General features: G+C 34.6%; 1 protein-coding gene across 2 annotated transcripts in view; it reads left to right on the top strand.

The window, feature by feature from the left end:
• The window catches only part of LOC127623143 (leucine-rich repeat and fibronectin type III domain-containing protein 1-like protein), a 218,135-nt gene that overhangs the window by 109,983 nt on the left and 92,438 nt on the right, over window positions 1-15,714 (top strand). For both annotated transcript variants that reach the window (XM_052097414.1, XM_052097415.1), the window contains exon 2: window positions 14,925-15,077. In XM_052097414.1, coding sequence (XP_051953374.1) covers window positions 15,031-15,077 — 47 coding nt within the window. In that variant the 5' untranslated portion in view covers window positions 14,925-15,030. The remainder of the gene's footprint in view (window positions 1-14,924; window positions 15,078-15,714) is intronic.

The following is a 15,714-nucleotide window of genomic DNA, read 5'->3' on the forward strand; positions in this document are numbered from 1 at the left end:
TAGACTACAGGTTATACTGAGAAATTCTCTGTCTGCAACACATCAGCATTTAAACAAGCATCCCATGTCCTCCATGCCTCGCCCATCTTTATGACACTGATTAAATGTGCTTTGAACAAAAAGGCTCTAAAGTTGAATGGTGGCTCAGCGGTTAAGGCTCTGGGTTACTGACCAGAAGGTCAGGGGTTCAAGCCCCAACACCACCATGACACCACTGTTGGGCCCTTGAGCAAGGCCCTTGAACCTATCTGTTCCAGGGGTGCCGTATCATGGCTGACCCTGCACTCTGAACCTAGCTTAGCTGGGATATGTGAAAAATAAATAATTTCACCATGTATATGCAGAAATGTATGTATAATGTGTGACAATTGATACATTTATTATTTATTTATTTATAGGGAGCATTACCGTCTTTCTACAGAAATTAAATAGTAGGCTGGGTAGGGTTGGTAACTGAGGACTGGTTCTATTTTTCTATTATTTTTTTTGTACAAAATACTGAATGATTTTCATGACATTCAGTTCTTTTAACAGCTCAGCATTCTTCTACCAATGCTGACTGGACACGGTGATACAACAGTGTTTCCTGAACCACTATTTAGAGGAGTGTACTGCTACTGAATGGACAAAATAAATTATCTTTTGGATTAGTTGTGCTTTTGGTCTCATTTGAATATGATTAGATACAAATTTTGCAAAAATAATAAAAGGATAACAGATCTTACGATTGCAACATCCTCGCTTGTTGTAGGCATTACAAAGAAATATAATAATTCAAATAAATAAATCAGTAGTCTGACTTGTAAACAAATGATTCATATAAACCAGTTAAATTTAAATAGGTAAAAAAAACTTCACAATGTATAGTCTCAAACTCATGAGTTATTGCTTTGAATCATTCTAATGATTCCTGTGTTGTGTGTGCTCTAATTTACTAGTTAATAAACTAGTTAGTTTCTATGTAGTGTAATATGTTACATTTTAAGTTATTGTAATCAGATTGACTTTCAGTTTAGGTAATTACTTTAATTTTACATTACATTACTTGGTTTAAAAAAACCGAAAATAATTGTATTTATGTACAGTAGAATACATTGAAATATTAATTCAATATTAATTCATGTGTCATATGTGTGTCTGTTTTTTGTTTCTTTGACAGGTGAAAGGTGTAGTCCTACAATGAACACGTAGGAAATATGGACATTGTGAATTTGTTGAGCCGAAAAACAAAAACAGAAGTGTTTTAGAAAGTAACTTAAAATTAAAGTAATTAGTAATGTGAATATTGTTTTTAATTCCTAAAGTAAAGTAATCTGATTAAAATCTTGAGAAGTAGTAGTTTGTTGAGGATTGCAACCATATGACATGGTATGCCATTGCCTGAACTTGGATTTAGGATAGACCTCAATGAAATGATCAGCCAGTTGAACTGCGATGCACCTCACTGATCTCTGCCTGCATCATCTTGGTCTAATGATGGACTACACTCTTTAAGTAGAATACATAGACTATCAATTAATTGCTAACAAAAGTCTTCATCAGCCAACTAACAAAAGACAAAGCATCTTAGTGAACTTCTGCAGTTAATCCAGGATGAACTTCAAAGACATTAGTCATTAATCTTACGGTTCTTACAAATTTGCTTAATCACTGGCCCTTAACACTTAGTTTACTAATTTTTAACCATGACTTGCACTGCACATAAATAACTAATATTAGCATTATATTTATGCTGTTTAGCCAGAGGGGAACTGGCCCCCACAGTAAGCATGATTTCTCCCAAGGTTATTTTCTGTAAAGTTGCTTTGAAATGATGTGAGTTGTGAAAAGCAATACAAATAAAAATAGCTTGACTTGATTGCTTTTTGAGTAATTTACATAACACCGCTAATTACGGAATCCCTTTAGTCCATGGATTATCACTTTTTTTCTGTCTTGTTTTCTCATGATCACGACTTAATTTTCTCATGATCTCAACATAAAAAAGTTGTATTCTTGCGATCACGGTCGTTCATCTGAAGCTTCATTCATCTGAAAATCACGTGACTGCTTGGGTATGTGGTTCAAAACAAGTGGAAATCCCACAAGTTTGAACCCAATACAGTCACATAAGCACATTTCACTCCCATTTTAATAAAACGTTAAAGCCCATCCCACAAGCATATTTATTATTCAATCCAGATGTTAATAATCAGTTATTAATTTACTCTCAGACATTGTTTCTATTTTTAACAGAACACAGTAACTTTTTAACTCATATATGAAGCCTTTGAACCTTCACTTGATTATTACATATTTTATACGATAAATTGAAGATGAAGCTGCTTTGCCTGTGACGATGAGCTGCTCCAGGTATCAAAAGGTGTTTTCTCGCACACACATGTAAACACACACATCAAATAGACGTCTGGGTGATGTACGTGTGATATTTAGGTACCGTAGCCTATATCAGGAAGTGATGGAGAAAGACCATCTTGATAAATAATGTAAGCTTTTTTGTTTTATTAATTTGAACTTAATTACCATCGAAGCTCAAGAATGTATAATATAAATTACTAGCAAGACACCACAAATTGCAGGTAAAAGGGTTGTTATATACAGTATAATTATTACAGATATTACTTGTTTGTATTTGCATTTCAATACAGTTAGAGAAAAATTGCCTATAACATGTGTTTTCTGCATAAGTGACACTGTAAAGTCACTGGTACATACAGTAAGTCTACCTCTGTACCTTTTTGTATGCATATTTTATCACATGAATTCCAAACGAATCACTGAACTCCACAGTTGAAGCCAATTATTTTATTTTCCTTCCTTTAAATGGTACCGAATGCATCAACGAGAAAGGTAATGACCTGTACCTAAAAGTTTCTAACCATAATATGCCGATATACATGGTAAATCAAGTGCATAATTGACAAATGTTGACTTAGATTTATGTAAAAATCACATTAAATCAAACCTGGCTGTTCACACTGAAGGCACATTGGAAATAAAATCATATACGTATCTGATTTATTTCCACATTTGAAAATGGCCCAGATTGGATTTGAAAATGTCTTTTGGCTATGTCAACCAATTAACAGATCTGTGTCACATTTAAGTGAAAAAAAAAAAAACATTCAGCGGCAGTGTGAACATATTACTGAAATGCAAGTAATTACTTATGTAATTTTGAAGTCAAGATTAACTGAGAACTTGTGTACTGAGTACTGTGTTTTTTTGTGCACTTGTTGTTTGTGAGACTTAAATCAGTGTAATTACTCACTGTTTGTTCGTATTGCCAGGTGTAGTTAAGATAGACATTCAGAACAGAGTTTATTGTTATAAATAGCATATTTAATTTATATTTAATAAATTTTTAATTTAGAATTCAAATGTTACCAAAAACGGTATTTATCATTATTATTATTTTTTATTATTATATATATATATATAAGTATATGCAGTAGTTGGGACCAGTTTTCTCAGAGTACTTAAAGAATCATTAATGGAATAATTTAGGGAACCATACGGTATGTCTTAGGTTGAATCGGAACCAGAATTTTTTAATTCCTTGCATTCCCCATCTCTAATGCTGGAAGATGCTTCAAAGTCAATAGTCTTCTATGTATTCCCTGTCCATCAGTGTGTCCCAGCCTAACATTGTCACCATTCCTTAACCTTCCCATCACTGACAGCATGATTTTTCTTCCTCTGTCCTTTCCATTCAACCAGAAGATATTTCTAAATCAATCCTCTTGTTCTGTACATTTTCACATAGTACATTGCAGGGATCAGGGGACAGGAACAGTATCACATGTTGAGACTTCATGACCACTTAAAATGAACGTGTCATGTTAGAGTGCATAGTGACAGGAATTCATTTCCACTAGAGTGTCCCATTTGAGATTTTTGTTGGCTACCCAAGCCCTGAGTCATCCTGTATTCTGCCTCTCTAATTCATAAGGATTCATTATTTCTAAAGTCATGCATACATACTCTGCAATTTGATTTACACAGATGCTCTGATTGATTTTAGGAACATGGTGGAGCTTTATTGCTCCAAACATCAGAGTATCTGAAGACTCACTTAGCGACGCATACAGGATTTTTTAAGATCTTATCTGAATTAGTAAAATGGAATTGGTCTTATTTCGCTCTGCATGAATTGGATTTTTTCCCCCAACATTTTTAGAGTTAGGGATACACGATTCTTAGAGTTCCAGTGGGAGCTTTGTCCTATAGAATCACTGAGAGAGCTGCATGCTTTTCATGGAAATTATGAACAGGAAGTGTCAAAACCTTTCATCAAGTTTTAAATGAAATGTTTATTTTATGGTATAACTTTAAAAAGCAACAATTTGCTTTGATGATGTTCCACTTTAGTGTATTCATACTTAGATCAAAGTTTCCCAGCATACCGATTATTGATTTAGGATATCGATAACATATAAAAGGCTTCAAGGCACGTTTGCCAGTTAAAGGTGTGTAGTTTTCAAGACCTCGGCTCTCCTTTTGAAGTTTATAGAATCTAATTTTGGGAAATGTTCTGCAAGCTGGAAGGATCACTCCAGGAGGTCAATACACTGGTGTATCTTCTGCTTCCTGTAATGATAATATTTATTTTAAAAACGTCCTCTACGACTGCCCCCACATTGGTTGAATTACATTAATATCTTATTATCTTTGTTTGATAGAGGGCTAAATTCCTTACGGAGTGAATATTTGCACCCAGGTGTAAATAGTATCTGCCACACAGTGCAGCTATTTGCACCCCAATAGTCAGGAATATACGACAAACTAGATAATAGGTGTCACTGCAGTAACGTGGGGAATAAACAGTCTGAATGTGTAATATTGTCCAAGCAACCCTGGTTGGAATCTGCCTTTTGTCCCAAATTGTTTACCACCTGATTTCCTGTTTCCACTTTTAATATTTCACGTAATACTACTTAACATAATAAATAAAAATGAATATAAATGTTGATTTCATTTAAGTGATTTAGTCATGGTAAATATCGGGTGTACAGAGAAGGATCTGATACAGAGGAAGGGTCTATCGATCACACTCATTCCCACGGCACGGCGTTGCTTGTATGTAGATAGCATGTATGCTTAGTATAGTATGCTTGTATGTAGATTATTTACACCGGGGTGCAAATAGCACCTGCCAATTCATTATGACAATTAATGATGATCAGGTTATTGAGAATATCATATCTTGTATTACTGCTATACACAAATGCCTCATATAGAATTTGCCTCTGTCTTCTGGAACCTAGCTTGTTTAATCAGACTAAACAACTTGACTTCTTGCCTGGATGGATTTCTGTTTTGGAATACATAGGCCAATTTGTTTTGTAATTTACAAATCAAATGAGTTCTGAATATCCTTTAAAAAAAATAATTTATCAAATGTATTTTTTTAATTATATGTTTGTTTGTTCAAGAGTAAAGTTAGACTCACAACCATTTCTAACTATTTATTCAAATACATTGGACCCAAAAATTATATAGACGTAGTCTAAATTAATCACACTAAAAATGTCTAAAGTCATTGCATTAGACAGAAAATGGCATCTACAAGCAAATAAAGCTAGAGCTTTTAGATCTGACATTTTAGACCTTTTTTAGACTTTGCAGTGGATGTATATAGTCACACTTCCACCATCTTCCCTAATAACAAGCAGAAAAGTCTTAAGACTTGTCTTAATTTTGAACACCATAGCCTTATCTAATTTTATGATTCGAAACCTTACAAAGAGCAATCTCTTTTTAAAATAAATGCTGTTTGGTTTTATACATTTTCATGTATCACAAAGATATTTAAATATAATGGGTTCTTGCCTTTTTGTATTTCTTTTCTTCCTATAGCTGATTTATTGATGTGCCATATTAAAATATTAGAATTACATTGGAGGGTGGCTTATGCTAAAGCACCAGAGTTAAATTACAGATGAGGTCTCTTCAATGTTCATTATAAATACATTCAGATTATGCAAAGAACAGTTTTTTGGGGACTTATTAAGTTGTATGTACACACACTGATCTATTATATTTATTACTGGTCTCTTTGTTGGTTGTGCATTATTTGGAAGTAGTCTAATAACATCTACTCTCTCCTAGGAATTATATAATTGAGTGCGATCAAACAGTAAATGCACAGCAACACTGGATTCTCGGTATGAACAGTACATATAAAATATAGCCTAAACTAGACCCAACTTCAACCGAGAAGCTCTTTCAATTTTGTTCCTAGATTATATGCTCTTTATCTCTCACCCCCCTCTCTCTCTTAATTCTGTAGTAGAGTACTTTCTGTTTCTGTAATGTAATGCAAAATGAAAGGTCTGCTGAAGAGGTATATCTTAAAGATGGTTGGAATGTACAAAAGATGCGTTTCTCTAAAGCTAACACGAGAGAAGAGAAGAGAAGAGAAGAGAAGAGAAGAGAAGAGAAGAGAAGAGAAGAGAAGAGAAGAGTGGAAGACGTCTAACTCTAATGGAAACCGTCACTTCCAGCTCTGTGTTTCATCTGTACCAACAAAAATCCAAAACACAGAGTAAATACTCCATCTTATTCGATAAAGCCCTTTTGGTACAACGAAAACTTTGTTAGTAGATAGACTGTATATCTCTATCTCGTTGGTGCACATACCACAGGTGCATTAATTATAGCTTGGACCTGAATTATTCTGTTTACTTGGGAGTCTTTACTTCTTGACATTGTGCACAATATATCAGAATCAGGGAGCTGTGCACAAACAGGCTGCTGGATAGTTGGATTTGTGTCTTTCTTTTTAGAGTAGGCCAAAGTGAGAGGAACATAGAGTTGTGGCAAGTCTTTCTAATAGATGATTACTGAAGGACTGGTCAGTCCCTTTATACTCTAGAACACTAGATTGTTGTTTTGTTTTCAAATGATTAGCAGTTTTGAGAGAAAGCAGGGACCTCAACGATGTGGATTTTTTATTGTAGTCAGACAGGTCCTTGTCATGCAATTCGTCCTTGTCATGCAATTCTTTTATCAATTTAACAATCGATTGATTGAATGTCTTTAATCGCAATATGTTTAATTATACATATACCATTAAACATGAAACTATACAATTGAAAAACAATGGCATATGACATCATTGACATCAAAGAATTTGTAATGCTTGTTAAAGATTACATTTTTAATGCTAAAATGATTGCAGGATGGGATTTGAGTGTTTTGGTGGATGGGGGCACTGATCACTTCATAAAGAATTACATTTGGATCTGTTCCTCACATATAGATTATTTTTCTGATCATTTGGTTTTTTTTATGCTTTTTTTCCAGCTGCAGCTCAGACATTCTGAAAACTCAAATGGCAAATATAATCAATAAATAAACAAAGCAGAAAGAAAATCAATTTTAGTTCATTTCATTTTAAAAGTAGCATTTGTTAAAGTATTGAAATCCTCTGAATTAAGTTGAATACAGCATCAGAGTGACATTTCAGGGAGGGAGTATCTTTTTAAATATACAAATATACAATATCATTTTAAATATAATTTTTAATTCAGAGCTGCACATTTCTGGCCCAAAAAAAATGCAGACTTTTTAATGAACAATCTCATTAAGGGTGACAAGATTATTAAATATAACAAAAGAAACAATGTATCAAAACATTTTAAAATTACAATGTGCAGCAGCATTTAATTAAATATTTTTGGAAAACCTGAAATGATGCAGAGGGACTTTTACACAGGGATTTGAATCTGTGATTTTTGTTTTCTTATTTTTTTATCAGGTTACACGAACCATCAGAACAACCTGATTCACTAGAATGAATGGGACTATCCAACTCTACATGTGAGAGAAAAAGAACAGCTTAAGGAAGAGTGTTAAATTATTGCCTTGACCTGCTCTGCTCTAATGTCAACAATGTGAAATTTCTCATGAAAAAAAAACCCAGTAATCATTGTCAAAATAGGTTGTTACTTGAAAAATCTACAGTATTAAAAAAAAAATACAAAAAAAATATTTAAGAGTCTGTACTATCAGTTACTTCCCAACACAGGAAGAAACATAATGAAAGGATGAGGTCTACAGTATGTGATTTTTTTATTTTATTTTATTTCCCTCTCTCTTTTCTTCACTAATTTTTTAGCTATCATTTTTAATGCCCTTCAAACTACACAATGATGACTCTAAGATATTATAGATATTACAGTTTCATTTTCTGTTAATGCATGATCTTCTGTAAAGTTGCTTTGAAATGATGTGTGTTGTGAAAGGCACAATACAAAATAAAATGACTTGACTTGACTTCAGTCTCAGCCCATCTCTCCTCCATTTCTCCCACCGTAAAGGCGATTCCAAAATATAGGCACCTACTACAATTATGCCTCTAAGATACCTTGATTTGAGCACTTCTAAAGTACCATTGAATGTAAAGGCAATTGCAGAAGCATGTCAACGAGCATACTGAAAAATGACATCCAAGATAATGGACAAGGTTGATTATGAAACACCTATATATCAATTAAAATATGGCATGGGCCAGTGGTGGCTTAGCAGTTAAGGCTCTGGGTTACTGACCAGAAGGTCAGGGGTTCAAGCCCCAACACCACCAAGACACCACTGTTGGGCCCTTGAACCTATCTGCTCCAGGGGCACCGTATCATGGCTGATCCTGCACTCTGACCCCAGCTGGGATATGTGAAAAATAAACAATTTCACCATGTATATGCAGAAATGTATGTAAAATGTGATCAATTTATTTATTATTAATAGTGAAAAGCTTCGAAAAACATAGATATTTACTCAAGGTCTAAGTGTGCTATGTGATTTGTGTGTTGCACAATTAGGTTAGCATCATGCTAACCACGTGCAAGTTTCCTCTGCTGAGTGCTAGTTGTGTGGCTTGAGTTTCTGCCTACTGTAGATCATTCCAAATCAGTCACTTATAAGGTTCTGTGACATTTAGTATGCTCCCTTAAAAAGGCAGTTGCCTAACTAAGCTCCAGGCAGTGAGGCATTAGGTTTTTAATAGGGCTGTTGATTTAACACGTTAATTTGTACAAAAAATAACACGTAAAAAAAAATTGCGCAATTAATTGCATGCCCACAGACCATAATAAGGAAGATTCCTGGGAAATGCAAGCTTGTCGTACCACCTTTTTACTCCAGTGGGCAGTAAGTGAAATTTCAGCTGTATGAGCAATGCACAGTTTATAAAGTGAAGAAAACACTTATCTTATCAATGATTAACTATATATATATATATATATATATATATATATATATATATATATATATATATATATATAAATATTTAAAGATAACTATGTATTATTATTATATATTGATATAAATATGTATAATCATTATATATTGAGTTATTGTTATATGAGGGGCTTTCTCAGCAAATATTTTTAAATTGATTAATCACGATTAATTAATCTGGACACCATGTAATTGATTTGATTAAAAATTTTAATGGATTGGCAGCCCTAGTTTTTAAACAAATCTTCTTTCACACTCAACAATGACTTCAGTTTCATCACTTGTTTCTCTCATTATTTCTCTTACTCCCCTCCTCCTTCACCCTTGCCTATCACTTTTTTTTTCTTCATTCCTCTCTCTCAGGGGTTGTGACTGTACCAGACAGCTGTTTCAATGTCTCAGGTTACAAAGCCCTCAACCTTCTGTCTGACTTTGGCCTTATTAGCATGTGAACCATATCTCTCCACTGGCCCCTCATGCAACCAAAGAGACCACTGTTGTCATGCTTGTCAAACATAACATTTTTTGAGTGTTTGCACAAGCAAGCAACATAAAAAAATGGCTGACATCACAGATAAGGGGTCTTTCCATCACATTTAAACATCCATTATTACAACCTCATTAAATGCAGATAAATGTTCAAAGGAGGGAGATGACGTGATATGAAATGAACTGGACTGCTGCGATAATGGGTCATTTGAATATTGAGAATGGTGTTAGTGTGTGTAGTCTTGCAAAGCCAGACTTTTGACTAACAGCATAAAGTCTGGTCCACACTGCAGCTTATTCAGGCCAAGAACCGCCCACTTTGACAGGAAGAGACTGTCTATCTGACATGTAAACAACCTTCCACATTTTTTTAATGTGCAGTTTAATTAATTTAATAAATTAATTGAAAAAGTAATTCATATAATGGTGCGGCAGTGTCCTTGTACTTTACTGAGCAATTTTGGAACAATGAATTGCGGCACTGCTCATGTTACTGTACCTTATTGCTTATGTTGAAGGATTAGTCATGCTGATTATATTTGTATTCTTACATGATATGTTTCTAAATCTGAGGAATGAAGATAGACGGCATGCTTGAGTTGAGATCTGATGCACACTTGTAAAAACAGTAGACAGCAGGCCTGTTTTGACTGGAGAAATGCACTGATGCTGACCGCGCCTGTCTCTTCCCTCTTGCACCCTTTCTTCTTTTGCTCAGGTTGACAGATTGAACTTATTTGGAAGACTGTCTTGCATTTATCAGAGTGGAACGATTTTATAAAAAGTGACACCTTGATGTCATGCCTGAGAAGTTAATCAATGGCATGAAGAAGTATATGTCAAGTTAAAAAGAACTTCAAATTTTCAAAAATGCATGTTGAGACAACCGCACTCTGTTTCATTCTTTGCGCTGCATCAGTTTTTAGCGCAGTTGTTACAAAGATTCAACAATCTGAACTAGTTCAGGCTGCATAGAGGGGACTGTTGCAGTGTTTCATATTATTCCAGATTGTTCTGCACCAAAAGGGGACTTTTGCATTGTTTCATTTTTTTCCATATTGTTTTGCACCAAGTGAAAAAGTGAAAAAGTCTATGATTTCTATTCCCCTTATGCTCTAGTGTACTAAGAGACTGCTGTGCCTTGTTAAAATGGTGTATGTTTACTGTTTCAGTACTGTTACGAATGTTGCCTATATACTTACATAAAATACAGTCTATTGCAACAGTACTTGCTAGGAGAAGAAATTAGATAGTGGGTTTGTTGGGGTTAGGGCTTAAAATCTGACAGTATCATTCGTGCTGGGTAGGGCCACACAGTCTGTAGTACGGGCCGGGTTTCATTTTAAGGCCCATGCACACCTCTAAATGTTTGAAAGAAAAGAGAAAAATGCATGATTTGTCTAACAACCAGAAAAGCAAAGAGGTTTTATTCATTAAGCCCTTGTCGGTTGCATTTTCTATGAGTAAATTAATGTTACTTTTTGCTTATTAAAGCTTTTCTTTCCTGTACAACAATCATGTGCAGAATCTATGAAGAAACCCTACAGTGTATGATTACTCAGCGTAATATGCCATGCTGGTAATACAGTTTTAAAATTAAATTGCATGTCGCAGTGATTAATAATATGTTCTCTGAAGGGGGCATTGTAGTTAATGGCAATACAATAAATAACTCAGCATGCACTTGACAATTGGGTATAAGGGAGGGTTCTTGCAAAGTATTTCATTAAAAGGTCAGAAGGTCAGTAGCTGACAGAAATGGCTAATTAAGTGATTTTGAAGGTTCTGATTTTGCAAAAAGGATTTTGCTTTTAAAATAAAAAAAATAATTGCAGCTAAACACTTCTGATTGGTCAGAGTGACCCAATAATTCCCACTGGTTTGAACCAAAGCATATAAATAAATAAACACACACACATACACACACACACACACACACACACACACTCTCTCTCTCTCTCTCTCTCTCTCTCACACACACACACACACACGTAGTGTTTCCATGTTTTATGGGGACTTTCCATAGACATAATGGTTTTTATACTGTACAAACTTTATATTCTATCCCCTAAACCTAACCCTCACAGAAAACTTTATGCATTTTTAAATTTTCAAAAAACATAATTTAGTATGATTTATAAGCTGTTTTCCTCATGGGGACCGACAAAATGTCCCCACAAGGTCAAAAATTTCGGGTTTTACTATCCTTATGGGGTCATTTGGTCCCCACAAAGTGATAAATACACGCTCACACACACACACACACACACACACACACACACACACACACACACACACACATACATAAATAAACAAATAAATCAATACATAATTAAATACATAATAAACCTGCTACAGGGAATATGCAAATGCACATTTTCTTTCAATGCCTATACCAGATTTCTGTCATGTATTATCTGAATGTTTGCACTGCCTTTGGACTGACTCTACCTATGTATCTTTAGAATTGCCCCATGCTAAAAAGTTTATTAAGACTGACTCTTGCCTTTTAGAGTACAGAGTATTATGAGTAAAATTGAAAGCTACATTAACTGTGTTTTGATTAAATGAGTTCCAAAATATGTTAGATAAGCATTATATGGTTTGAATAGAGCTCTATGCATTGTTGTGAGTTTAGAAACGATGCATTACAGTCAAATTGATGTAAGATATGGCATAATGCATTCAGCTGCGGGTTTACGATTTCTGAGGCCTCAAGCATCCGACCAAGCCGGGGCCACATTTAAAAAATGTTTGCTTAAAAAATTACATAAAATGTATTTTAAATCATAATTTAAAATTCATCCTATCAACCATTGTAGCCAAGTACATTCAAAATGTTAAAAAAAATATTGTTTATGATAATTAATACATTTCCAGTTTTTCCACAGTACAGTGATAAAAACAATATTTACTTACATATATTTTTACAAAACAAATTTTTTCTTTTTTTGTGTGTGTGCAAAACCTTCTACTACACCGGGTAACATTCTGAAATTCAGTTGTTATTTATTAATATTATAACCCAACAATTATTTATTGTTGTCCAGTTTGTCATTATAATATGATACAGTACTATTATTACTTTGAGGATTTTTTGTATACAATAGTAATATATTCCTGTCTTATTTACTTTACTTTAACCTGGCGTTTATATTCTGATGCTGAGGCTGTATTTTATGTAAGCATCGTAGGCAATGTTCATATTGTAACAATAAACATACAAGGCATGGCAGCTCCTAAGCACACTAGAGCAGAAGGGGTAAAAAAATATTGCTTTTATCAAGTGCTGAAACTTTGCATGCTGCAGAACAATCTGGAATAATGTTAAACATTGTAACAGTCCCCTCTTTGCAACCTGAACTTGTTCAGAACATTACAACTTTGTGAAACCTTTGCTAAAAACAAATCTAGACACAGTGCAACAAATTATACAAAACACAGGTGTCTCAGCATGCATTTTTAAAACCTGAAGCTCTTATTAACTTGACACAGTGTCTAAAAATGTGCCAGTCCTCTATGAGACACTAAAGAAATAGTGCGACGCGGTGCAGCATGTATGGATGTTCATCCAGCGCGTTTACACAGGAAAACGATGGAAAAACAGAGCAGACACAGGCAAAAACACGTTCGGTGTGAACGGCCCCTAAATCATCTGTTTGTGCATATTTTTGAGTGAGTGCACATGCACAAATCAAGTTCTCACCTGTCCCGAACCCGGCTCTAAGAGTGCTGACAACAGCGCATTTGCGCATGTACCCAGAACATAATTTCACCCCTCAAGCATTTTTCTTCGGAGCTTTCAGGGGCCCCACGCAATTGTGTGGTTTGCCTGGTGGTTAAAACTGCTACTGAATGCAGTTGAAAGTTTCAAGAACAGTTTTTAGATTTTATTTTTTATTTTCTTTGTGCCTTAAACAGTGTTTCCCAAAGTTTTTTGTCTTATGTACCACCAAACACCCTCAGCGTGTCACACCCTAAGCAGCCCTTTATTGACATAAAATACGGGTTTTTATATTATACTGGATATCATGTATATTTTAACTTATATTATACTGGATATCATGTAGCATTATCATTAGTATTACAAAAGTCATTACTACAATGATTCACCATCCATCCATCCACCCATCCATCCATCCATCACAAAAATGCCATCCAAACAATTTGTCAAAACTAACTTTTGCATATTTTTTTGTTTTCTTTCTTTAAAAAAGAAACTAAATAAATTAGTTTGAGTTTAGAGATGAGTGAAGAGATTATTTGTGATTCATGATTTCAAATCTTTTGACAGCCAGATAGACAAAAGATGGGAATGGGAATCCCACCCCTGGATGGCTTAGAAGAATGCTACATTTGTTTCTAATGGCATCCATTTTTACTAGCTTCTCCAACATTTATCCATGTATTGTGGAAAACTCCCTGTTTGTGTTTTTCTACTGTAATGATTGGTAATTTGGTATCCCTGAACATGTTATCTCCACTTTTAAAACCAACAGATGCTAATTATGTACAGCTAGAAAATAAAGTGGCCAACAGAAAGGATAGCACTCTGTAATTCTGGACCACTCTCACTCAAGCAGAGTGTAAAGTAGAGGGAATCCTGTCAATAATCTCACACTCACATTTGTCTCTCCAACTTTAAAGAGCTGATGAATGAAGAGCAATCACCATTTCTCAATATTTGACTCTACTCAGTTTCACATATTCCCTGTTGTCTTTTGTTTTTGTGCTTTTATGTTGAAGTTCTGGTTTAGTTCCTGTTTCCTGTTAGGTTTTTGTAGTTCTTTGTAGTTTCATTTTATGATTGGTTTTCCCCTGATTGTTTCTCATTCCCTGATTGTTTCCCCAGGTGTTCCTTGTTTTCCCTTGTGTATTTAAGCCCTTGTTTCCCCCAGTTTATTTGTCAGTTCTTGCATGTTTGGTTATGCTCTGTGCTAGGGTCCCTGTGTTTTTCTTTACTCTGAGTTTTCGTGTTAATTTAAATAAAGCTGTACTTAGATGCTCATTCTTTGCCTGCCTCGTCACACTCAGCAGTAAGACAGAGTGTCTCTGCACTCTGTCAGTGGTTTTTTCTTGAATATTATCAATTATCCATAGCTGTGTAAACAAGAGAATCTAGACTACTGTTCAAGTGCCCTGACAGTCATTCTGTCTTCATCTGTGTTCTTGCTCTCACTCTCTCTTTCCCACAGATAGATTGGCATATCATAGTGAGTGAGTCAATGACTACCGTGGAGCTCTTGTATCTGACTCAGTAGTGCGGAGTCATCACATCATCGGATCCGGAGAGAGGAGAGAATGGACCGACAGAGGGATTTCAGGATGCAGTGCAGACCTTTTGAAAGGTCAGTGAAGGGTGAAGTCATTCTGCTATTGTGAAGTTCTGCTGGTGTTCTAAGCCTTTGTTTGCACTGCACATTAATCTAGTTTGGCTTTTCAAATCTGATCTTTAGTGTCATTTTGCAAGTAATTACTGTACATAAATTTAATTTGTTCAGACAAGGTTGTCAATATCTGGTATATCTACTTATGAAATAACTTAAGCACCAACACAAATGTCAAGACATATACAGTACAGAACAAGAGCAGTTGTCATTGTGGAAAGAAAGATGTCAGAATTGCCATGACATCTTGACACGATGCAATACTCATGAGGTGAGTAAGCATCAGTCACAGAAATGGAAACTTAAGTCACACTTAAGAAATTGAAATTAAATAATAGGACTAATGGCTTGATGTAGGCAATTGAATAATGCAAGGGAGTATCTCATGCACTCATTGTTGCTTTTCCATGTGTAAATGTGCAGTCATTTGCTTACTTTTATTCTTATAAATCCCTAGAAATAATTTATAAAAAAAAATATATATATATATATATTAGTTTTTAATATAAAAATTGTAGTGATTTTATTATTTTGATGAAAGTGTCCTTTTATATTTACTCAATATTTCATCATATTCATTTATTTAATTCAGTTTTAC

This window comes from Xyrauchen texanus, chromosome 29 (genome assembly GCF_025860055.1).
Source record: "Xyrauchen texanus isolate HMW12.3.18 chromosome 29, RBS_HiC_50CHRs, whole genome shotgun sequence".
Lineage (NCBI taxonomy): Eukaryota > Metazoa > Chordata > Actinopteri > Cypriniformes > Catostomidae > Xyrauchen > Xyrauchen texanus.